Below are 27,004 nucleotides of genomic sequence, written 5' to 3' on the forward strand. Positions count from 1 at the left end.
CAACTAGACCCTCAATAATCACATCACTAATACAGCCGAATGACATGAATCATGATGTGGATGTGTAGCATAGAAATTACATGCAATTATGATCTTCACATGCCTATTTCTAACTTGGTCTCCCACTTAAATCTTGAAACTGAATATTCAAACATGAGCGAGAAACAGAAGGTCAGAACTTCATAATATATATAACACTTGTTACATGTCACAAGTTATATATCAAAAATTACAATGAAAAATAGAACATTAAATTACAAATAATAGACTCCCACTAAAACTGAATATTCTCAATAGATATTACACCCATATGAGCAACATGCACTTCAAACTTAGCTGGTGTCAATCCCTTAGTAAGATGACCTGCTAACATAGAGTCTATTCATATATGTTCTATTTTCAATTCACCATTCTGTACTCTTTCCTTTACTTTATTTTACTTTACTTTAGCATTGTTCAATTAACTAAATAATACATGGGGCATTTGTTGAGACTAGATTTGTCTCCTTTTGCTATTGAGATTTATTTTCTGGTTTATTGTTTCGCTTATCATACTTAAAAAGAACCTCATCGATATAATTCCTTTGGGTTATACTTAGAATACTTTTGGATCTTCTCCCTTAGTATCTCAATCCCTAGGCTAAATGATGCATCACTAACATCTTCCATCTCTGAATTATTTATTAGAAAGTTCTTAGTTACTTGCAACATATTTATATCGATATTGACAAGCAATATGATATCCACATATAAAACCAGAAATAGAAACTCACTCCCACATAATTTAAGGTATACAAAATCATTCAATAAATTTATCTCAAAACTAAACGAGATAATCTCACTATGATTTTGCAATACCATTGTTGAGACATTTTCTTTAGTTCATAGATGGATTTCTTAAGTTTGCACACCATAGACTTTGCGTCTCCTGGCATATAGTTTTCTAGTTGTACCATATAGATTCTTTCATTAATGTCACCATTTAGAAACGTTGTCTTAATATCCATCTACTAAAGCTCCAAATTAAAATGTGTTCGCTTCTCAGAGTGTGCTTACAAAGTTCCAAATACAACTAATTGTACTTGTTTTAAACCTTGAATCCACTCACGTCTAGGATTGCAAGTGTACAATCCTATCCGTGTAGTAAAATAAGGTATCGATCCTCAGGGACGGTTAAACTCAATTCTAGACTTTCACAAATCCAAGTTAGGTACTAGAAGTTTGAAGAATTGGGTTTGATTTGTTTCAATTTCTAAATTTCAAAAGACAATTCAATTAAAGGTAAATGAAAGTGATTAAAAGGTTTGGTTTTGAATCAATTATAAAAGGTGTTCTTAGGGTTTCAGACTTCATCTCCAAACTTTTCCTTCTCTGGACCTATCATACAACTCGCATCATCTCTGATGCGACCTGTGTGATGCGACTCGCATCATCTCTGATGCGGGTCGCATGGCCCTCGAGCAGAGCTGACATGAGTTCGTATCTAAGTTGATTTCTTGTGCGAGGCTTCGACCTGTGGCTTTCGCCTACTGGTATCTAACCTAGATTGATTGTCTGGTTAACTAGAAGTATCTATAACCTCTCGATAATAGAAATTTCACCTCTCGGTTACTATTGATCTTAGATCTACTTCAAATGCTCAATTACAATTACAAGATACATCAAGGCCTAATTACTAGAAGAGATGCTATAGACATCTAACAGTAGACAATCAAGAATCAATCAAGAAATCACAATCAAGCAAACAATGAATACTCAAACAACAATCACACAAGTTCAACATTAGATCAAAACATCATTGAATTCAAAGAAAAGGTTTGGAGATTACATCTTAACCCTAAGAACTAGAGATCTACTCAAGCATAGCAAAAGAAAGCATAAAAGAGAGAGAGAATAGGCAGATCATGATGGAGCTCGAAGATCCAAAGTAGATTGGAGAGGATCTTGAAATCTTCCCTTCTCTTCTTCTTCAATCAAGCTCCAATCTCCTTCTTCTCTCTTGATCTTCGCTCTTTTTGTGTTCTGGAATGTAGAGGGGGAAAAAGCTCCCCGAATTCTGGCATAGGACCTCCTTATATAGGCAACAGAGTTGACTTTGGGCTTGTCAGATTTAATTTGAACTGGGCGGCAACAATTGATGCGACTCGCATCAGGTGGATGCGACTCGCATCAGGTGGATGCGACTCGCATCAGATGGTCTTCAAGAGAGAGCAGTGAGGGTCGCATCGCAGGTCGCTTTGGGCTTGGATGCGACTCGCACCAGATGAATGCGACTCGCATCAGAGCTTCCTGAAGTCTGCCAATTGCCTGATTTTGCCCAATTTCGCCTGATTCCTGCAAAGTAAGAACCAAAACTTAGCAGTACCACATTCTATGGATGTTCAATGTAAAAGGCACCCTTTGTTGGTTCAAAACATAGATTTTCGTATGGAAACAAGTCGAAATGATAGGTCTAATAATGTGATAACAAAATGCATAACCAATGTCATTATGATCTTTAAATGGACTTTCAAAAATAGAGTATTGATGATTCAAACAACATATCAATCAATATGCCTTCCTTTGGATCGACAATATTGATTATATGTAAACATAATAATCATCACTATACTCTATGTGCATATAATTTTAACAATCATTAATCTTCCTTTGGGCCGATTAATGCTTGCAATTATTAAATAAAATCAAATAGAATGTTTCTTAAATCTTTAGCGACAAGACGAGCTTATATTTCTTAATTGACAATACTGAAAGGTAATAATCATCACTATACTCTATGTGCATATAATTTTAACAATCATTAATCTTTCTTTGGGCCGATTAATGCTTGCAATTATTAAATAAAATCAAATAGAATGTTTCTTAAATCTTTAGCGACAAGACGAGCTTTATATTTCTTAATTGGCAATTCTGAATTTTCTTGATGGCTTTCAGTATTGTCTGAAAGAATTTGGCCTACAACAATATCTTCCAAAACTTGGTGCGGCCCTGAGTGGCCTGCACCCGTCTCTGAATTTTTGAGTAAAACTCGAATCTATATCCACAAAACTCGTAATACCTGATGTCATTGAAATCACCAAACAAAAATTTTAAAAATATGCCCTCAATTTATATTGTTTTCCCCTAAAATGCACAAAACTCACTAAAAACAAAAGCAAAGTAAACAAAGATACAAATTGGATACAATTCCTGACAATTCCCCCCCAAGCCTATCCATTGGCATCGTCCCAGTGCCACAAACAAACTCAAGAAAGGAAAAATTAGGAATAAGAGAACTCACAGAGTAAGCTACTGAGGAGGTGCGCCGCCTTGCTGAGGCGATGTGCCTTTCTGCTGAGGTGGTGCATCACTCTGCTGAGGTGGTGCATCACTCTGCTGAGGTGATGTGCACCTCTGTCGCCTGCGCCTCGGTATCGGATCAGCTGTGACAAATCCAGAGCTCGCCATGTGTGTATAGATGCGGTCCGTCCGGTGGTAAGTGCCATGCTGCTGGTCTGCCATCTCATCAATGTCACCTGCAAGATCAGAGTACTGAACCTGCATGCGCCCCATCTGCGTGGTGAGCTGAGTCATGTCGGAATGACATGTGCCGAACTGGTCTGCCATGTAGGTCTGACTCTGACTCCCCTATTCACCAATGTATGTGCGGAGGTCTGCAATTTGTTGATCGAAAGCAGTGAACCGCTCATTGACATAATCACGCAGCTCCGTATACTGTGTAGCACTCTGAGTTGCCAGATTGGTGATGTTGGTGTTCATTGTTTGCATCAGCTCGAACATTTGCTGCGGGGTCGGCTGACCGGGACCGGGAGCCCAGTAAGGCGGAGGCCCCCCAAATGGATCAATAGGTGGATGTGCGGCTGGCTCGGCTCCTGGCTGATGCTGAGGCTGCAATGGTGGACCCACATTGAGGGGCAGAATCCAAGTGGTAGGATCTGCCCGATCGATCGGAAGTAGTAAGGGTAGAGGAATCTGCTGGCCACCACGAGAGAGGAAGAAATACTAGTCGCCAACCCTAGAAAACATACCGGCCGTCTGTAGGTATGTCATATCAATGAACTCAGTTTGCTTCTGGAGGCGCGTGGCAAGAACTCGATAGATAGGACCCTCTACAGGAAGCACACGGTGGTAGATGGCAAGCCGGGTCACAAATCCACCAATAGATATCATACCACCCTGACTGGCATTGTCGCGCACACCCAAGATGTGTTCAAACATGAATACACCGATATTTGGAAGAATTTCAGGTCTGGTTTGGGCATTGAGCATGGCATACATAAAGAAGAACTCATTTTCCCCCATACTGTCCACCGTCTCACCGCGTGCAAAGATGGTGAAGGCTAAAGCACGCTGGATGTAGCGGAAGACGGGATGGCTGATCTGACTGGCCTTGTAAGTCCTCCTGGGGCCACCAATCAACTGACAAGAGAAGTCATAGAAATTCGTGTTCTCGTCCCAAGCAGGGGCCTCCACTGCGTCAGGTCTGTTGGAGAATCCCATGATGCGGTTGACTTCTTACATGTTGATGGAGTACTGCTCACCATCCAAGCAGTAGGTTGCCAGATGCTCATCCTCCATCTCAAGAGTGGACAAAAATTCAAAGGTCAAGGTCCGGTAAGCTAGCATTGCTATGGTGCAATAAGTCCAAATGCCAAGGGTAGACATGAGAGACTGGACCTCATCCAAAATACCTAATGACTGGAGGGTAGGTATATGGATATACTTGGGCTGGACAACCTTCCTGGACTTAAGAGACCAAAAGGTCTCTCGTGCCTTCCTTGTCTTAAACCTAAGACCAAAGTCAGTGTCTTTGTTCTCAGGCCACTCTTTTTCAGGTAAAGCGGTCCAATCGGGTTGGTCAGACATTTCAGTGTCAAAAGGACCACTGGTGGTACCTGCTCCTCCCCTATACTGTTTGGAACGTTTTGGGGGGATGAAATCATCTTCTGCTACTGCCTTACCCTTTCCCCTAGTCTTTGGTGGCATGGTTGTTGTTCAGTTGGTTCAATTCAAGTACAATTTGTTCGGTTGAATCACAATTCACAATTTTGTTCAATTGAAGCAATTGAAGCACAATTCACAATTACAATATCCAATTTGATTCAATTCAAGCAATTGAAACTAAAGAGAGTTAGAGATACAACCAAATGTGTGCAATCAAATCAATTTGAAGTGGAGATGTAGCCGAGAAGTCCAAGTGCCGAGTCGATGCGCCCAAATTCCAGCAAAATCAGCCAAGAGGGTTTCTGCGTGCTGTATTGCGGACCGCAAAGGAGAGGGCTACGGGCCGCAAGAAGATGTGTTGGATGTCGAAAGCACCTCTGACTGCTTCGCTGCGGGCCGCAATGCTCGTGGTTGAAGGTGGAGATGAAGGCGGCTCTGACTACTCGTTGCGGGCCGCAAGGGCTGGTGTTGCGGGCCGCAAGAGGTGCGGTGGAAAGATGGCTGCGGATCGGTGAAGGTTGGTGAAAAAGAAAGAGGAAAAAGAAGAAAGAAGGAAAAAGAAAGAAAAATAAAATGAGAAATAAAGAGAGATTGAGAAAAGAAAAAGAAAAAGTAAAAAGTAAAAAGAAATTGAGAAAGAGATGAGGGATTGAGATGGAAGAGGGAGAGAAAGAGAGGGTTTAGGCAGGGGAGAAGAGAGAAAAAGATTGGGGGCGGATTGTGAGAGAGAGGGAGAGAAATTTGCGAAAACCCCCCTATTTAACACAAAATCGCGCCTGTTGGGCTCCATTACGGACCGCAATGAAATTGGTTGCGGTCCGCAGTCAACTCTTTTTTTTTTTTTTTTTTGCTGACCTACTGACTTACTGCGGACCGTAATAAGAGTGGTCCCGGCCCGCAATAAAGTCGAACTTTTGCCTAAACTAAATTTTAAACAACCCTAAATCCTAAATTAACTTTTCTAAGTGCAAAACAAACTAAATTACGAAATTTAAATGTGCAGAAAAGTAAATTGCTTGGGTTGCCTCCCAAGAAGCGCTTGTTTATCGTCTCGAGCTTGACCATTCTCCTTTTCTAGTTCGGTTGTGCATCGGTAAGGGAGATGTTAATCTTCCCTTCAACCGGTTCTCCATAATTGTACACCTTGAGTCGCTGCCCATTAACTTTACATGATCCAGTTCGCTCGCTCCAAATTTCTACCGCCCCATATTCAAACACGCGTTTCACCTGAAACGGGCCACTCCACTTGGACTTGAGTTTTCCTGCAAAGAGTTTAAAACGTGAATTGAACAATAAAACATAATCACCAATATTAAACTCCCTTCGTATAATGTGCTTGTCATGCCATTGTTTCGTCTTCTCCTTGTAGATTTTGGCATTCTCATACGCGTTGAGACGGATCTCCTCAAGTTCATGCAAGTCGAGGATGCATTTTCGTCCGGCCTGGTGCATGTCGAAGTTAAGAGACTTGATAGCCCAAAATGCCCTATGCTCCAATTCGACCGGCAAATGTCATGGCTTTCCATAGACAAGCTTAAAAGGGGTCATGCCAATTGGCGTTTTGTAGGCCGTGCAGTATGCCCAAAGTGCGTCATCTAGTCTCAAGCTCCAGTCTTTTCGGGTCAAGCCTACAGCAGTTTGGAGGATGTGCTTGATCTCACAGTTTGACACTTCAACTTGGCCACTTGTTTGCGGATGGTATGGAGTGGCCACCTTGTGTTTGACACCATACTTCTCCATTAAGCTTTCAAAGGAGCGGTTTATGAAGTGAGAGCCTCCATCGCTAATCACCACCCTCGGAACACCAAATCTTGGAAAATTACCTTCTGTAAAAGGCGCTTCACAGTTTTTGAGTCAGCTTCTGGGTTGGTATCGCTTCTACCCATTTGGAGACATAATCCACTGCTACAAGGATGTATTTGTTGTTGCATGAACTTGGAAAGGGCCCCATAAAGTCAATGCCCCATACATCAAATAATTCGACTTCTAGAATACCTTGCTGAGGCATCTCATGTCTCCTAGTGATGCTTCCCAACCTTTGGCACTTGTCACAAGAGACAACAAATTGTCTTGTATCTTTAAAAAGAGTTGGCCAAAAGAAACCGGCTTGCAAGACTTTAGCAGCGGTCTTGTTGGTTGAAGCATGTCCTCTGTATGGTGATGAATGACAATGGTAGAGAATTGATTGAACCTCATTCTGTGGAATGCAACGCCTGTGAATCCCATCAACACCAAGCTTGAAAAGATATGGATCATCCCAGAAATAATGCTTGGTATCCGCATAGAATCTCTTCCGTTGTTGGTATGTGAGGTAGGGTGGTAGAACTCTGCATGCAAGAAAGTTGGCGATATCAGCAAACCAAGGGTATTCGACTTTGTTGACTTGATAGAGCTGTTCATCAACAAAAGAGTCATCTATCGGCACTTCTTGGCTTGAAGGTTCAGCCACAATGCGTGAAAGGTGATCAGCTACTAGGTTTTCGGTGCCCTTCTTGTCCCTTATCTCAAGGTCAAACTCTTGAAGGAGAAGGATCCATCGGATGAGGCGCGGTTTTGCATCTTTTTTGGTAAGGAGGTAACGGATTGCCACGTGATCAGTGTAGACAATGACCTTAGAACCCACCAAGTAAGGGCGGAACTTGTTGATGGCGAAGACCACCGCAAGCAACTCCTTTTCAGTTGTGGTGTAGTTGACTTGGGCCTCATCTAGCACCTTGCTTGAGTAGTAGATTGCATACGGCTTCTTGTCGACTCGCTGCCCCAAAACTGCTCCAACAGCATAATCGCTCGCGTCACACATAATCTCAAATGGCTCACTCCAATTCGGGGGTTGCAAGATAGGCGCTGAAATCAAAGCTTCTTTCAACCTATTAAAAGCATCTAGACAATCCGCATTAAAATCAAAAGGGGCATCTTTAAGCAATAGATTAGTCAAAGGTTTGGCAATTTTAGAAAAATCTTTAATGAACCTTCGATAAAAACCTGCATGCCCTAAAATGCTTCTAACACCTTTCACATTAATAGGTGGAGGTAGCTTTTCAATTACCTCTACCTTGGCACGGTCAACTTCTAGACCTTTTTCAGAAACAACATGGCCCAACACAACACCCTCTTGTACCATAAAATGACACTTTTCCCAATTCAAAACAAGACTAACCTCTTCACATCTTTGTAGGACTTTGGTCAGGTTGGTCAAACAATCATTAAAGGTTGTACCATAAACTGAAAAGTCATCCATAAAGACTTCCATGGATTTTTCAATAAGGTCTGAAAATATTCCCATCATTACCCTTTGAAAAGTGGCAGGGGCATTACACAACCCGAAGGGCATCCTACGATATGCAAAGGTACCATATGGACAAGTAAAAGTGGTCTTTTCTTGGTTATCAGGATGTATTGGTATTTGAAAGAAACCACTGTAACCATCAAGATAACAAAAGAAAGAGTGCTTAGCTAGCCGTTCAAGCATTTGATCAATGAACGGGAGAGGAAAGTGATCCTTGCGCGTGCCGGTATTGAGCTTTCGATAGTCGATGCACATGCGCCATCCCGTCACGAGTCGTGTTGCAATTGGCTCGCCATTCTCCCCTTCTATCACTGTTGTTCCTCCCTTCTTTAGCACCACATGGATTGGGCTCACCCATTTGCTGTCGGAGATTGAGTAGATGATGCCAGCATCAAGAAGCTTTTGGATCTCCTTTCGCACCACCTCACTAAGGTTTGGGTTCAATCTTCGCTGCCCTTCAATGGTTGGCTTGTGTCCTTCCTCCATGAGAATGCGGTGCATGCAGATGGAAGGGTTTATTCCTTTGAGGTCATCGATGGTGTAACCAATGGCCTTCTTGTGCTTCCTCAAAATTGTCAAGAGTTGGTCGGTTTGGTCTTGGTTCAGGGATGCATTAACAATAACAGGGTAGGTTTGGTTCGGGCCAAGGTATTCGTAGCGTAAAGTCAAAGGCAATGGCTTTAGTTCTACTTTGGGTGAATTCTCCGAGGTTTCGGCAAAGTTTGGAAGGATCTCAGCTGTTGAAACCTGAAAAATTGGGCTCAGAACAGGGATTAAGTCATCTGGGAAGGGTTCATTGCGGGCCGCAGTAGATTCATTGTGGGCCGCAATGAGTTCTGGTTTCTGCAGTTCTGTCTGAAGGTGCTGCGGACCGCAATGAGTGTCATTGCGGGCCGCAATGGGATCTGCAGAATGCGTTTTGTTGGTTTTTTCGCTCTCCTGTTCCATCCAATGCTCAAAGGAACCCTTCTCCAAGTTGTTTATGAGTTCTTCATCTATCAACCTGTCAAGGATCTCAACACTAAAGACACTTTGATCATTAGATGGGTATCTCATGGATCTTTTGATATCGAATGTCAATTTTTCTTCACCAATGTTCATTGTTATAATTTCATCATGAACATAAATCACAGCTTTTGCCGTATTGAGAAATGGTCTACCTAACAAGAGTGGTGTATGAGTGTCATCATCCATATCAACCACAACAAAATCTATTGGAACAAAGAATTTACCAATTTGAATTGGCAAGTCCTCTACCACTCCTAGGAGTAACTTAACCGATTGGTCTGCTAATTGAAGAGAAATTCTGGTTGGCTTTAGTTCCCCTACACCTAACCTATCATAGACCGACTTGGGCATAAGACTTACACTAGCTCCTAGATCACATAGTGCACGTTTGAATTGGACATTTCCGATAGAACATGGTATGGAAAATTTACCCGGATCATCCAACTTTTTGGGCAATTCATTCATCACCATGGCACTACAGTTTGTGTCTAAGGATACTATTTGTACTTCCTCAAGCTTACGCCTATTTGAAAGAATGTCCTTGAAAAATTTGGTGTAAACCGGCATTTGGGTCATTACCTCAGTCAATGGTAGGTTCACATGCAATTGTTTCATCAATTCAAGGAATTTGGCAAATTGTTTGTCGGTCTTCTCATTCTTAAGTCTACCAGGAAAAGGTGCATATTTGTGAGGAGGGATATAGAGAGGTACATGTGCACTTACCTTTGGCGGCTCATCTTGAGATGGTTTTGCTTGATTGGTATGGTCACTCGGTACAATTGGTGTTGCTTCCTTTGAGGCAGAATCCTCATGTGTGGAGATGTGCTCATCATTGCTTCGTGTCTCTTCACCTCGCGGCTGTACATAGGCATCCTTTGGCATGGGTGGATCCTCGTACTGCGTACCGCTGCGAAGCATGTGCCTAACTGCCTTGACATCCCTGGGATTGTTCTCAGGTTTTGGTGGAAGGGTGCTCGGTTGGTGAGAGAATTGGGTAGCTTGTTGTGCAACTTGGTTTTCAAGAATTTTGTTTTGGGTTGCCAACATGTCTACCTTTTTGGTCAATTCATCAAACTTTTGGTTTTGACTTGTCATGAATGCTTCCATCATCAATTCAAGATTGGATTTTGGTTGTGCATTAGAACTATACCCTTGATTACCATAACCTTGATTTGGTCTATTAAAGTTTGAGTTACCTTGGGTATTTTGGTCATTTTGTCTCCACGCAAAGTTTGGGTGATTTCTCCAACCGGGGTTGTAAGTGTTGGAGTAAGGATTGTTATTTGGTTTGAAATTGCCTTGGTTAATTGCATTAACTTCCTCATAACTAACCTCATTACTTACACCACAATTAATTGCTAGATGGTCGGTACTACCACAAATTGAACAAGGGAGAGGAGAAGAATTGTTTACCGAATTTACGCTCATTTGATCAATTTTGCGATTCAAGGCGGCAATTTCTGCAGCCAAGTTTGAGTTTGAATTCACCTCCTTCATTCCCCGCTGCAGGATGATCGGTGTCTCCCTTGGGTTGTGCCATTGGCTTTGGTTGAGAGCCATGTCATCCACCAATTTGTATCCGTCCACTGCCCCTTTATTCATGAGACTACCTCCAGCAGCTGCATCTAACATACCTTTGTCGTGTGGCATGAGGCTGTTGTAGAAAATTTGCAATAAATTCCACCATTCGATACCATGATGTGGACAACACCTTTGCAGTTCTTGAAACCTCTCCCACGCCTCGCTCATGGTTTCATCTCCTTTTTGTCGGAAATTATGGATTTGATGGCGCAAGGAGTTTGTTTTGGATGGTTGAAAGAACTTGTTGAGAAAGGCATTCGCCACCTTAGGCCAGGTATTCATGTTCTCGAGCCGTTGTCCCCTTATCCAACCTTTAGCCTTGTCTGCAAGAGAAAAAGTGAAAGTCATCACTTTAAGATCATCAGGAGAAACAGTTTGTACCTTGATTGTACTGCAGATTTCTTCAAAGTTGGCTAAGTGTTGTGTGGCATCTTCATGAGGCAGACCATGGAAAAGATTACGCTGCACCATGTTAACCCATGCAGGAGGAATTTGGTATCCCTCAGCATTGATAGTAGGTGCCGTGTACCCAAGGTGGATTTCCTCAGCCCTAGGTGCCGTAAAGTCTCTCAAAGGGCAGTTGGCATCGGCTGCTTCATGATTTTCTCTTTCTACATTAGCTGCCCTCAAACGTTGAAGTTCATTGGCCATCCGATCCCTTTCTCTTTGAAGGTTTTGAAACCTAACATCATCATTTCCGGTCGACATGTCTAACCGGCGTGGATTCAAGGGTAAGAAAGGTCCCCTTGTTGGGTGCTTGTTTCTTCTCTCGTAGAAAAGATGAGTTGATCCTCTCCTCGAAAACCACTCAACCAAATCTGTGGCGTCCGGAGTTGGAGGTTCCTCTGCCAGATTTCAACCTGAAAAAAAAAATGAGAGGGAAAGAAGGCAAAAGAAAATTAAAAACAATTACTAACTAAATTACTTAGGTTTGATCTAAAATTCACCGTTGTCCCCGGCAACGGCGCCAAAAACTTGATGTGCTTTTTACTACACAAGTAATAAATCCTAAATTGCACTCAATTTGGTTGCAAGTGTACAACCTTATCGAAGAGTACTTAGGGATCGTCTCCACAGGGACAATTTGGAATATTAAACCTATCCTAACAATTTAATTTAGTAAAAGAAAGTAAAAAGGTTCTGTGTTTCTTCAAGTGGTTTGTTTTGATTGTGATTAAACTAAAGTCTTTAAAGCAAATTCTGATTTTTAACAAGTATGAGAAATTAGGGTTTGCTTAGGGTTCCTATCCACTAATGTCACGACTAATTGGTTTATAAATTTCTGTTCTTATGTTTATGAAGGCACAGTTTGGTGTTGTAGGTACAAAGTGATATTTCTATATTAATACCATCTTTAAATTAGAATAAGCGTCACCTCTCAGTACTTGGCTACTCTAATCTAAAGTCATTAAGTTCTTACTGTCCCAATTAATTCAGAAAACTGTCTTTCACCTCTCGGTACTTGGCACAATTTTCTAACCTATTAGGTAAAGCCCGTATAAGACAAGCGTCACCTCTCGGTACTTAGCCTATCAAATACCCTATTCCTTATGGTCTGGACCTAATATTCAATTTCTCAATTGTAAATACCAAATCCTAGGGTTTCATGTAATTTCGATTAAGTCCTCACAAGCAATTCAAATAAAGAATAGATCATAATGAAAGAACAAGCATATATCAAGTAAAACCAACTAAATCATAACAAAAGTTTCAAGTACAACCCTAATTAACCCTAGAAAAGCCCTTAGCCAGCCATGGCTAAGATACAAATCAAATCAAAAGAATAAAAGAGTTCTAAAGGAAAGAAAATAATAAAACCAAATGATCAATGATCTCTTCTTCCTTCTTCTCTCTTCTTGCTTTTCCTTTTCCTTTTCCTTGTTAAATCTAGAAATTCTGCCTCAAAAAACCGTCCTACATCTGTTCTATAGGTTCCTATATATACCCCACTCAAAAATCCAGAAATAACCAATCAAAAATAACTAATTAGGACTCTGAACCGACTTAATTGCGGGCCGCAATAGACTCATTGCGGGCCGCAGAGCATGGAGGTTTTTAATCAGACTGCGCAGAATTCTGAAGGCTATTGCGGGCCGCAACCATCCCATTACGGGCCGCAATGCATGTGCTGAAATCGTCTGGTGTTCTTGGTTCTGGCTTGCCTGGTTGCGGGCCGCAATGGGTGTGGCAGAAGCTCCATTCTTTGTGCTAACTCACCCGTTTTGAGTCGTTAAGCTCCATAAACTTGATTACCTGTAGAACAAACATAACTAGGGCAGTAACTTGAACTTTTGGACATTTCTAACCTAATTAAACCTAATCTAATCAAAACTTGGTTTATTTTTCATACCCAACCCTAGGTTTCAACATATATAATTTTGGCTTATCAGAATTTCATTAGATACAAGATGTTCAATTCTACGTCTAGAATTACTTAATGTCTTGTGTCATAATGTGACCGAATTCTCATTTGTCAATTTTACCAAATACTTCTTTTTTATCTATATGCAAGGCTTCTAAATAAGAGTTATTATATCCAAAAAATATATATTATTATAATCCAAATGAAAACCAGAATTAACTTGTTTTGAATTTTGAAATAAACCAAATTTTTGTAAATAAAATTACATAAACTAATTTATCATAAGTTCATATTTGTTTAAAAAATAAATTTTATTGTCTAAAAGACAATATCATAAATATTTCATATAAATTCAATTAAAAATCTAGTTTTCCCAAAAATAATCTATATAATTGTCAATAGCTCTCACCTTAATTTTATTACGATTGCCCACAAAGATGAGTCTTTCATCATCACTTGGCTTTGATGGTTTATGCAGCTTTGCAAAAAAATACACTTATGTGAATAGTTTCAATCTATCCACCAATTGTATACAGATATAGAAGTTGATTTATCTCCTTACAAACTAAAAGAAAAGACATACCATTCTCAACACACCAAACATGAAATTATGGCTATGTTCTTTCATGTGTCCAACTCCACAACAAAATAAATAATCGGTATCATCCGACATGGCAATTATCTTACCCTTTTTCCAGTTTCTTTTGAGTGTACGCTGCAGCTTCTTTATTATCCCTTATGTTATTCGATTGTTTCCTCTTTTTAAAACCTTAATTTTAGAGGTTGTACCAACATGGGTCATTTTTGTCTGAAATTTGTTTTCATTTTCAACGAATTTCTTCTCAATGTCCTCCAAAAATTCCTTAATGGTAATAATTAAATCTGAAATCGTGCCCCTTAATGCCTCTTCATGAATTTTTTCATTATCATAAGACACATGCGATTAGACCTATTCAATTTTTCTTTTTTTTCTTTTTTTGATCAGAAATACTTGTATTCGTAATAATGAGACAAGTTTCTCTAAACACAAGATCCAGATCCATGACACCGAGAACTATTACTATGTTCTCATGTCAAAATTTGAACTTGATTTCATTCAACATAAAAAAAAATGTTGTTTAGGCCTTTAACAATGCTAACTGAAAAATCGCGAACAAAAAATCACAAAGAACAACACAAATAAAAAATCTGAATTTATAAATTACATTTAAATAAAGACCCAACTTGCTCAAAATATATGAGATGATTTTCCATTTTGTTACTATACACACAAATTTCACAACCAGGTAAGTTTTCAGTAAGTCAGGAATCCCTAAGGATATACTTTGAATTCCGACTTGCCTAGACAGAACTTTCCTCGATATTGTTACATTCATAGTATCGTAACTTATCTTAATAAATCATCACATTTTATGAGACTTAAAAAACCATCTTAAAACCAAAGTATCAGTTTCCATTAAGCGACTACCTTTAGGTAACGGGTCAATTTCTTATGATACTTTGGTGTAAAATTAAGTACTAATAGCCTAGAACATACCAAATAACATGCCTTCTTTTGGGTCGACAACGTTGACATATGTGTAAAAAATTTTGTCATCACTATACTTTATTATAGCTCACTTGCACAAATAATTTTTGTAACCATTACCTTCCTTTGGGCTGATAATGATTACATTCATTTATTACACCTTAACTTTCTTTTGTAAAATAAATTTAAATTAAACTTGTCAAAAGATGTACCTTTGGGTAAAATTAGGACTCAATTAATTCAATTCAAGATACATACAACTTTAATGCCTTTATAAGAATTATAATTTATACTTTAGCCATAAAACAAAAGTGCAAGTAAATAAATAGATATAATTGCATCATAATAACTGCAATTTTAATTTCAGAAAATATACTATAATTTTCCAGAGAGTTCTATGGCCCTCACGAATTTTAGTGCGATCTGCCAATTTGAAAAAAGTATTTTGTGTATTTGCATCAAAAACCGTGTTGTTGCATCAAAATCTGTGCTGCCGAATCTGTTTTCTTAATAGCTATAAAACTGCATTTATTATGTTGAAATTGACCCATGATCTAGAGAGATTTCATAATTTTGGAAGCACCTTAAGTAATCTTTCAAATTTAGAAATTTAATTCCAAATCTGTATATTTTGTTTTATGAAATTTATCAAAAATAAATTTCACCAAAATCCAAAGTTCCATGACTGCCTATTAAAAAAAATTGCCAATAATGGCTATGCGGAATTTTGTGTAGCCTCTGTGCATCCACACGAAGGGTTGTACAAAATTTTGTCAGGCTCGAATTTGATTACAATTTTGCAATTGCAAATGTAAATCTCCAAGCAAATTTTAACCAATTTAATAACTGAAAAATAGGCAATTTTGGCAGCAAATTTTTACAAGTTTTGTGCTCTTCAAACCAAAATTTTCATCTCTAAAATAATCAAGAAAACTTCAACAAAACCACTAAAAAATTCATCAAAAATTTCTTATTCTCTCTAGATCCGAAAAGACTTAATCATTCGGCATAGGACGGCTCTTATACCACTTGTTGGGAAGTCATAAAGGCCAAACAATTACGCCTTATCTAGAGATCAAACAATTATATCTCATCTAAGGGTCAAACACTTACACCCCGGGAAAGGAGAAACAATTCCCCACCTTAACCTAAGGATCGTCATATGCCAAAGAGACCCAAAACATAAATTATAAATGCGGAACATAATACTTGATTACATATCGTTTGTCATGGAATAACCAAAGCCATAGTAGAGCAAGCCGTCTCCGTGAGTACGAGATAAATCTTCAATGGCAAGAAGTTATTATCGTCTTTTGTCATTAGGACGAGGAATAAGTCTTCCAATACAGTAAGGTGTGGCCATTGAGAAATCATCTCCATATTTCCTAATGGATTTCTCTCTCTATTCTTTGATGGTGAAAGAAGAAGAGAAGGCACACAGAAATATATTTTTCTTAAGAGAAAAATGTATGTTCAGTTTCTGTGTTTTTTTTGTTACATTGTGCTTTGGAGACCAATTCTTATATATAATAATTTTTTTGGTTATCTGCCAAATTGAAAAAGGTACAATAACCTTTTGGACAAATTTTTTTTGGTTATCTGCCAAATTTAGACAATTAACTTGTGCATCAAAAACCGTGCTGGTGCATTAAAAGCTGTGCGACTGCATCGATATCCGTGTGGACAGCACAACCCTCCATAAAGGCAAATTTCTTAATTGCAAATTTCTAAATCAGTCCATCAATGATTTGATCTTTGCCTAAATTGTTCTACACATTTATAAACCACATTCTAATGAATATATTAATTGTCTATTATCTTATTTGATCACTTTAATTGATAACCATATATGACAGTAAACAATTCATAATTAAATTACATATATACTTAATATTGGCATTAAATCCAATGAAGTTAACAATAAATCCAATACCACAAACACCTGAAAATTGCTTACAGCCCCCTTTTCCGCCTTTTTTCTTCAAAAAGAGTCAAGAAGAGGGCAATTTCAGTAACCTTTTGGAAAGAGAGAGAGATATGGCTTGGTGATATTTTCCAAATCCATCCTCTTATATGCATTTGCAGGGATATATATGAATATTTGGTCCTTCTAATAAGGAAAAGAACCAGAGAACTTAATATGTTCAAGGGTGGTCCGAAGACCATATTTCGTAACTGCCTTATTACCAACCCGAAAACCTTCCCCATAAGCAGCAAAAGTATCAGTTTCGATCTTATTCTTGAAAAATTCACCGAGTTTCTTTTCGAAATCAGATTTGGGCCCTTTCTTTGAAGATGTTGACGATGAAGAAGTCAATGCTGATGCTGATGCTGATGCTGATGCTGATGTCGATTCAGTGTGTGTAATGGTGGTTGAGCTTGAACCTGATGTAATTTCCGACTCAAGCCACATGTGGGCCAGAACTTGGCAAATGCCTTCTTCGACCTCGGGATTAAGAGATCTAAAACCTGGATAGATAGGAAAAAAAGAAAACAGTGTTTATTCCCTGCAAGCTTTGAGATCCAATAACAATCATCCAATTATTGGGCATAGAGCAATGGTTTTATACAGTATACCAAAAAATGATTAATTGCATAAAGTATGAAGTTATGTACTCAAAATATAGTACTACTCGGGTTGTCTAATTTAATATAAAATGGTATCCATATAATACAGAATTATGGTATCTGATAGGCATAGGAGATTTGTGGGTGATCGTCCAATGCAACTTTAGCACAAAAGATAACAGCTTTAATTACTTCATTGTAAATGGAATAATGGAAGGTAAATAAAACAGAAACAATAATGTTAAAAAGACAAATCACCCTTAAGACGGAGCCATGCATGCATCATTTCATGAGCCAATATTGAACCAGTCAGTAATCTACAATATTAAAACAATAAATATATATATGCCAATAACATGAATACAATATCATGATCACATACTGCTACCGGTTGGGTGATCACGGATTTAGATTCATATAGCCTCAACTCAACCTGATTTGATTTATAACCTCCTATTCCTAATAAATATGCCAAATAAATGGAAAAGGTGATAATACCAAATACAAACAAATATGGTCAAACAAGTAGGGCAACTAGTACACCTGGAACTACAATTCTGTAGTGCTATTTAGTGGTAGTTGGTAACATCAGGTGCAATAGATTGCAACTAAAGCTGTAAAATTTACCTTGGTAGCCCAAAGAGTATCAGGATAGCAGTAACTTCACAACGACGCACAAGTCTGTGATTGCCTGTCACCATATCTATGATTTTATTTCCAGGCCCAATAACTGGTCTCCGCAAAATCTGAACATTGTATTGATATAACTATTTTAGATGTACTTTCAAATTTAAACAAATATTCCACAAGGGGTAAAAAGTGAACTTACCGTTCGAACAATTTGCTCTTCGGAGAGGCAAAGACCTCTTGTCTTAGGAAGGTGGTGATGCCCCTGAAATTAAAGTTAATAATATTATATATTCTTCAAAGTAAAAAAATTTCATTACGAAAAGATTTCCATGGTATCATTCCTCCAGAAGAAGGTCATTGTAATAGGCCAAGAATCAGATAAAATCCAATTTAACAATACCGACGCTCTTTTTTCCCATACAAAATTTATTGCTCAAACTTTTTCTTCAGTAATGAAGTTCATAAAAGTGCATCATTTGATTACGAGCTTATATGAGAAATTAAACTTTCTACTATATGATTTAGCTCTAAGTCCTTCCATCTTGCAACTATGTTGTGTGATCATGACAGGTTTCATTAGAAGCTTTATACAAAAACTTAAATACATAAGCAAAACTAATTTAAACTAAATATAACAATAGAACTATAGCGGCAAAAAAAGATGATATAGACTGATGAGTGAGGCTACGGTACTATGGTCTATGCATACTGCACTTTGATCCGTGCTATGGATCTATATACTATATTTCAAAGTCTGAATACTCGATTCAAACTGTACATCACGATCTTCTTATGAAAATGTACCAAATTTTACATTTAAAAAAAAAATTGAATTATGTTTTTAGATAAGTAGAAATTCACTACTTTTGAATGGTCTAGAATCTTTAGATCAAGCGATTTTGTACCTAGTAAAAAAATGTAAAATTTGGACTTGAGAATGGAGATATGGATCTGCAGTACGGACCAAAGTGCGCTATGCATAGTACCATAGCCACACTCTATACTGATTATGTACAAAAGGTGGTCTATTGAATTTCTGTTTGCCCAATTGTATTTAATAAACTGAACAAACAACCAAAGGGATCAACAGAAAGTACAGTATATATATATTGAGAAATATAACAAAAGAATAAATGAATAAATAGAGTACTACCATTTTTTCTCCTTTTATGGCTTCATTAAGGGCTTGTCTCTCTACAAGAAGCAAGGGCACTTGCTGCTCGACCTCCATATTCAATCCCTCGTAGAACCCCTGAATGTCTATGTATAGTGTCTGGCATTCACTATTGTCTATAATTGCAGAGTTAAGGCATTCTAGACAAAGCTTCCTCTCATCATCCAATGTTATATACTTTACATCCTTTGGCTATTTTGTTTATATTTCATTTTTTTTGTTATACATAAGAAAAAACAAGGAGTCAGGAAATATAACAAGTTCTGCATTTTGTACTGTTATTGGCTTATGTGGATTTTATGGCCAGAGAGGGGCTTAATGAGACCAATATGATCTAGGGACAGCAGTTAACCCTAGGCTTGCCGTAGTCCAGCCCAGCCCGGGCATCACTCAAATACAACCCAACCTAGCCCATTGTCATCCCTAGACCAGTCTGGTCCCTGCTATAATGGCATACAAATGTCGGGATGTCTTGGTGCCAACTAATGTTCTGATCCTTGTCAAATGTTACAATTAGATGTCAGAAGCACTACAGAAAAAAAACAATGCAAGAGGTGGCTAGTACCAATTTGACACAAATGGAGGATCTCAGATACTAGTAAGTACTGTTGATATGATTTTGCAATATCTTACCATGCATTACCCAGAAACATATGAAAATTAGCATCTATCCCAAAAATATTATGAAAAATATCTCCTAAACCCTTGCTTATCCCTGGCGTTCACTTATCCCAAGATACCCTAAAACGAGGGAAGGAATCATCTGGACTTTTATAGAAGAAATTAGAAAAGGAGAAGCATTTAAAAAGATTTCTTTTATCTTGAAGACACAAACACAAACACTCTCCCTATAAAAAGAATAATTAAAGAAGTCAACCTCCAGTCGCTCACAGCTACAACACCTGGGAGTATCATCATCCTCATGAGATGGACAGTATTTCTGCATCCAAAATGTGTGTGCACGGTATTCTATAAACCCATTTTTATTTGTTGGTATCTGCATGACAAGAAGTATCTATCACAACTAATATCCTTGCATATTGATAAAGTGGTCATAAATCACTACTGTTTTCACGTTACATTCATTATGTACCGTTTTTCTGTTGCCGAGAAGTCAATTTTATGTAGCAATATCCATGTTGCAACTGTTAATATGGTCGTCAATTATGTTACCATTCTGGTCATATCCCAGTACCAAAAGAATGGTACAAAACCATTTTGGGACTATTTTGTGATGCCCATATGGTACTTGTATGAAAATTTATAACAGCTATCATATACGATAAATAAGAGAACAAACATAAAGTTAACAGAGATTACATACAAAGTCCTTGCACACTTCACATTTTGGGCAGTAGAGCTCCCGGTAGCAATTCTTGTGGTAAGGATGGTCTCCATGCATTGAAAACTGTGCATGATAGTTAGACTCTATTCATTTGAGAAATAACATCAAGGGTAATATAATGTCTTTCTTATTTTTACTTTACCTCGAAGTCAGATATTGGTTTGTCACAGGCATCACAACAGAAGCAATCCGGGTGCCACACTGAATCCATGCAACTTAGGAACCGGCCAGTCCCGATTGAGGTTTTACACCCAGCACAAATTCTGGATGTATATAATTTAATGAGATATGGACTTGAACACAATAGGCTAAAGCAGTGTAACGATCAAATATTGCCTGCTCTACAGAATTTTGAACTTGGTGGTACATAGCATGCATCTGCTACAGTTTCAACAGTTTCCCCTTCTATTACACTTGTTTAGGATCAAGTTGATTATAGACTAAAGATTAACTAAAGGCCATAACTCTTAGACATATAAATGCAAATTTGGACCTACCATCAGTTCAGGATCAAATTGATTAAAGAGTAAAGACTTAATAAAGGCCCAAACTCTTAGACATCTAGATGCCAGTTTGGACCCACCATCAAGTTAGTGGAAGGGAAGAGTTATGATTGTCAAATTTACCCCTAGCCACCCCAGGCCAAACAAAGCTCAAATTTTACCAAAAATACTGCATGTTGGCTTTCCATTTTTTTTTTTTCAAACCAAACAGTAAAACTATTGTAATATTGAATAACTACGAGCAGTTAGTGAGCATTAGTTTTAATAGAAAAAGTGGTTCAAAATGAATTGTTTATTCCTTGTTCACTTTGCGTCTATGTAGGAGTTACAAATTATATCTGTAACCCTACAATTCTCTATAATTCATTTCTTACCAATATAACCCTATAGTTCCTATTAATACAATAAACATACATAAATCTCAACACTCCCCCTCAAGATGGGCAAAAGATATTCATCAAATCCATCTCGTCACATAACCTAACTAGATCCATTGAGCTAAGTCCTTTGGTGAGGCAGTCAACTACTTGATCTCCAATAGCTACATTACTCAGCTCCAATAGCTCACTTTCCAGTTTTTCCTTTATGAAGAACCTATCGATCTCCATATGCTTGGTTTTGTCATGCTGTACAGGATTATTGGCAATGCTGATCGCTGACTTGCTATCGCACTACAACTTTATTTGAGCTCCGTAATTCACATTGAGCTCTTCCAATAACCTCTTCAGCCACAGCATCCCAGCAACTCCTAATGCCATAACCCTGTACTCAGCTTCTGCCATCGATTTTGAAACCACCGGCTGCTTCTTGCTCTTCCAAGAGACCAAGTTGCCCCCTACAAACATGCAGTAGCCAGTTGTGGACCTCCTGACATCTTGGCAACTGGCCCAGTCAGAGTCACAATAGCCCTCAATGTTCATGTGTTCATTCTGCCTGAAAATCAAGCCCTTCCCTGATGCACTCTTCAGGTACTTCAGAATGTGATACACTACGTCCATATGGCCCTTCCTAGGGTCATGCATGTAGCGGCTCACCACGCTCACTGCAAATGAGATATCGGAACGTGTATGACTAAATAGATCAATCTGTCTACCAGTCTCTGGTACCTCTCACAATCAACCAGTTCTCCTGCCTCTGCACTCATCTTGGCCTTCACAACAATTGGAGAAACTGCAAGCTTGCACCTCAACATGCCTATCTCAGTGAGCAAGTCTAGGACATACTTCCTTTGGGATAGAAAAATCCCCTCTGTTCCACGAGCCACCTCAATTCCAAGGAAGTACCTAAGTTGTCCCAGATCCTTTACCTCGAATTCCTTCCCCAATCTTGCCTTCAACTGTGCAATCTCCCCCTAATCATCCCCGATAATGATCATATCATTGACATATACCGCCAACATAGTAATGTAACCACCATGTTGTCAAAAGAACACCGTGTGGTCAGCATTGATCTGCTGATAGCCCATGCCTACCATAGCCTTCCTGAATCTATCAAACCAGGCTCGAGGAGACTGTTTCAACCCATAAAGTGACTTATTGAGCCTGCACACCTTACCCACCGTCTGGTTTGTGCCAAACCCTAGTGGAACCTCCATATACAACTCCTCCAACAAATCACCATGAAGAGAGGCATTCTTCACATCGTGTTGGTGTAACTTTCATCCCTCATTCGCTGCCATGGAAACTAGTGTCCTCACTGTGCTCATCTTTACCACGGGTGCAAAGGTCTCATCATAGTCAATGCCATAAATCTGACTATACCCCTTCGCTACCAACCGAGCCTAGTAGCGCTCAATTAAACCCTCTCTGAATTATGCTTCACTGTGAAGACCCACTTGCATCCAACAGCCTTCTTGCGTGGTAGTAGTGACACAAGCTCCCAGGTTTTGTTCTTTTCAAGGGCCCTAAGCTCTTCTAGCATGGCTGCTTTCCATTTCGGATCTCCCTTAGCAACTTGCCAGTACTTAGGGATAGAGACAGTCTAATGATGCAATGAACGCTCTATGCACAGGTGATATGTGTGAGTAAGAGACAAACTAGGCAAATCTCATATGGAAAACAATACCGGTCGGGAGGAATGCCCGCATTTTCGCAAGGAATCCTTACCGGTAGGGGAGTGGGAGGAGTAGCAAGAGAAATCATAGCACCTATGTATTCTGAATCTGAGGTGGATGGTGTAAGTGTCTCAAGAGTGGAAGTAGGCAGGGACAGTCGACTCGGCACAGGTGGTACTAAAGGCACAGCTCCCTCACTCTGCTTATTTATTCTCATATACACCTCACGGTATCTCGACTCCCCTTGCGCTGAGTTCTACCACCTTCGGGCCCATTTCTCTCAACTTTCGACTCAACCACAATTAAATCCTCCATTCATGGCTCAACTACAGCCGAATCCTCCTTTTTCGGCTCAACCCTAGCCGAATTCACCATTGGGCAAGGAATACCACCCACACTCACCATCATCCTCTCACCATCACTACTACTCTCTCCCTCTTGCCTCATACCCCCTGTATCGAGCGAGTCTCCAAAGGGTGACGTCACATCTAAGGAATAGTATGGTTCGAGCTCTCAGAATGTAACATCCATACTTACAAACAATCTCCTCTCTTTCAGGCTCCGGCACACATACCCCTTTTGAGTACCCGAGTATCCAACAAAGATACACTTCACAGCCCTTGGATCCAATTTTCTCACATTTGATCTGTTGTCCTGCACGAAGCACACACAGCCAAAGATTTTGAGAGGAAGAATATCTCCATTCTTACCTTTCAGCATCTCCATCGGGGACTTCCAATCCAGCACCTACAAGGGCACCCTATTGATCAAGTAGGCTGCTGTCAGAACTGCTTGCCCCCATAAGTACTTTGAGACTTTCATCGAAATCATCATACTCCGAGTTAACTCAAGGAGATACATGTACTTCCATTCTGCTCTGGTGTGTACGGACACGTGATTTGATGATGTATTCCCTGGGATGACAAGTACTCTCCAAACGCTATGTTTGTGTACTCTGTTCTATTGTCAGATCTCAATACCTTCACAACTGTACTGTATTGAGTCTGAACCCCTTTGTGAAAGTCTTTGAAGCAAGCAAACACATCACTCTTGTTCTTCATTAGATAAATCCAAGTCACACAAGAAAAATAATCGATGAAGGAGACAAAATATATGAACCCATTCACAGTAGTTGTAGAACAAGGCCCTCATACGTCTGAATGAACCAAATCAAAGCTCCCATGACTCATACCACCAGAACTAGCATAAGAGCTTCTGGTATGCTTGCCTAACTCACACGCATCACACACCAGTTTTTCCTTGTTCACCTTTTCAAACAGATGCAGATATAGCATACTCAATACCGGAAAGGAAGGATGACCCAAGCGCCTATGATGGAGCAGCAACAAGTCCTCCACACTCCTCTCCACTCCTCCAGCTCCCTCTATAATTGATGAAAGGGCAAAATCCATACCCTTCCTATCTATGTACCACAAGCCGTTGTACCATGTACCCGTCCTAAGTAACCTGCATGTCCCCTTCTCTTGGAAGATCACTTTGGGAATATCAAACAAAACTACATATTTTAGTTATTTGAATCAAAGTGTTGGTACATTTCATTGTGTCCTTACCAACCACGGGCTGGGTCGTACCATCTGCTGTCTGAATGCTCTTTAGGACTGCTAGGTGAGTATAAGAAGAAAACTTCCCAGCAACACCAGTCATATGGTGAGATGCACCAAAGTCGACTATCTAATCTGATGATCTAGTAGTGGGTATAGAGTGAAGAGCAAGTGCATCACAAGCACCTGTGGCTGATTGAGCAAAACAAGCAAAGTTACCCTTGGGTAAAGATGAGGTAGATGCATCCTCTACCACACTCTTTCCATTACCTGCTACTTTCTGCTTCCTCTTCAGTATCTCCTCACTCTCGCCCTCTGCTACCATCAGATTTGCCTGGTAGTCTCATCTTCCACCTCTCATACCACCCCAGCCACAACTACGGCCTCCAGATTGCCCTCTCTCACCTGTATCTCGCTTCTTAGGTGACTTAAGACAAGTATGTTTCAGGTGACCTATCTCACCGCATATGTAACACCGTCGAGGCTCACCTCTGAACCATGTGTTACCTATGTGATCTGAATTGAAGACCGCTAGTGCTGACTTCACTCCTGGAAGTCCTGCTGCCCTTCGAGTCAAGTACGTAGCTGGCCCTTCAAGTCTCATGTCGATAGGTGGCATCTCAACCTTCTACACCTTCGGCTTTCTCTTAACAGGAGCTTGACACACGGCCAACGCTCATCGCACCATGACAGCCATCTCATCAGGGGTCAGCTTCGCGCAAGCCTTCGTGAACGCATTCCCAATCTCCTCCTCTGACATTGATCCGACTCAGATCTACGTCTCACGTATTGATCCAAATCTGAATTGCTCTCGTAAAGATCTTACACCCTCAAGACGGATCTAGATCATCTCCCCCTCTTCTTCTTCTTCTTGACCCGATCTTGATCTATCGCATCAAGATTCAAGCTCAAACCCGATCAATCCTGATCGACAACCCGATCCAAATTCGCTTCTCAGGTATCGTGGGGTAGAGGCCCCCCACGCAGGCCAAATCAACACCCAACCCTTATCTAGCAGCTTGGCCGGTCTAGAGAGAAGCTCGGCCAAAGAAAGGAAGAGGCGGCTGCTGGTCGGACCAAGGCGGTGGTTGATCGGACCAAGGCGACTGCTGATCAGACCAAGGATGCTGGCTACTAGGCAAAAGGAGGGCGGAGCAGAGCTGGTGCTAGGCAGAGTAGATCTGGGCGGCGACTTAGGTCATCCCCGTGTCCTCTCCTTGGCGGTTGGCCGATCAAAGCTGAGCTGCAGCTGTCAGGGCGGAGGTCAGCAGGCCAGGTGGAGGTCAAATCAGGATTCAACGACGCGGGGCGACTATACTGGTGCTGGGGAGGAGCAGCTTCTGCCTTAGCCGAGTACTGTAGCGCTACAGTAAAAAACAGAAAAAAAAGAGAGGAGTTGCTGCTAGAGTTTTGTTTAGTTCTGATACCAAATAGAAAAAGTGGTTCAAAATGAATTGTTTATTCCTTGTTCACTTTGGGCCTATATAAGCGTTACAAATTACATCCGTAACCCTACAATTCTCTATAATTCTTTTCTTACCAATATAACCCTATAGTTCCTATTAATGCAATAAACATACATAAATCTCAACATCCTGTAACATATTCCAAGCCTAAGTATTTGTTTCTCTGCCGCTTTAGCAAGTGATGTGGTATGGTAATAAAGAATAACTTAAAATAAAACAAGAGAGAAAAAGAGAAAGAGAGAGAGGGAGTATAAGGCTCCAAAATGAGAACAAGACAAAGCTTTCTTGATTGTTTTCAGTTCTATCTATTGGACAATCTGGAAAATGAGAAATGAGATATGCTTCCAAGCTGCACTGAAAAAATCTTTTACAACTACCACATTTACTAATTATCTCCTCGGTGACTTTTTGGATAGGAAATACAAAAAATGAGGACCAAAGACTCTACAACAGACTGGATGCCAGAGGTAATTGAAGCAAACCCTTTGAGGGTGTGCGACCCTAGAAATTCACAAGTGATGTTGTTCACTGGGGCAGATGAAGAAGATGGAGAAGACAATGAAGGGCTTGATAGTTACTTTAGAACTTAAGTAGCATTTTCTCATGACTATTGCTTGTTTATATAGTTAGTCTATTGGCTCCAAAAGACAGTTTTTTGTGTTTCAAAACGATGTTATGATGTATGGCAGTTATGTAGGCTGATGGAGGGCTGGGGTGCACAAAAAACTATCAGTTCCATAGCAACAATGAAACAGGGTGCCAAACATTATTTACAAGAAAAAGAATATAAACACATATTCCCACAAACAGAGAGAAAGTGACAAAAAGGGGTTGTTTGTTCGATGCTAGCACACTGACTAACGGTTGTTTTCCAACTTGTTCGTGTGGATACCAATAGAGGCGTGGTTACTATTGTTGCTCACATCTGACAAGCAAGTGAGGAGGAAGATTACAGCTTGAATTTGAAGAGCTTCCGATGCACTTATAGTCATGG

At 39.8% G+C, this 27,004-nt stretch overlaps 2 protein-coding genes and 1 non-coding gene across 4 annotated transcripts in view; 1 reads left to right on the forward strand and 2 right to left on the reverse strand.

Annotated features, from left to right (window-relative positions):
• The window catches only part of LOC144562485 (putative disease resistance protein RGA3), a 57,564-nt gene that overhangs the window by 13,629 nt on the left and 16,931 nt on the right, over window positions 1–27,004 (reverse strand). The window lies entirely within an intron of this gene.
• Window positions 10,929–11,039, forward strand: LOC144562493 (small nucleolar RNA R71). Its single transcript, XR_013514110.1, has one exon. It is a non-coding gene; the product is annotated as a small nucleolar RNA R71 (small nucleolar RNA).
• LOC144561873 (protein DA1-related 1-like) lies at window positions 16,648–21,951 on the reverse strand. Its single transcript, XM_078310970.1, has 10 exons — window positions 21,631–21,951; window positions 21,410–21,555; window positions 20,569–20,689; window positions 20,406–20,489; window positions 19,959–20,078; window positions 19,061–19,273; window positions 18,107–18,169; window positions 17,905–18,023; window positions 17,536–17,594; window positions 16,648–17,178 (listed from the first exon to the last, which is right to left on the reverse strand). The coding sequence occupies exons 1-10, from the start codon at window positions 21,949–21,951 to the stop codon at window positions 16,820–16,822; spliced, it is 1,605 nt and encodes a 534-aa protein (XP_078167096.1). The 3' UTR covers window positions 16,648–16,819.

The sequence above is a fragment of the Carex rostrata genome, chromosome 11 (genome assembly GCF_964058835.1).
Source record: "Carex rostrata chromosome 11, lpCarRost1.2, whole genome shotgun sequence".
Lineage (NCBI taxonomy): Eukaryota > Viridiplantae > Streptophyta > Magnoliopsida > Poales > Cyperaceae > Carex > Carex rostrata.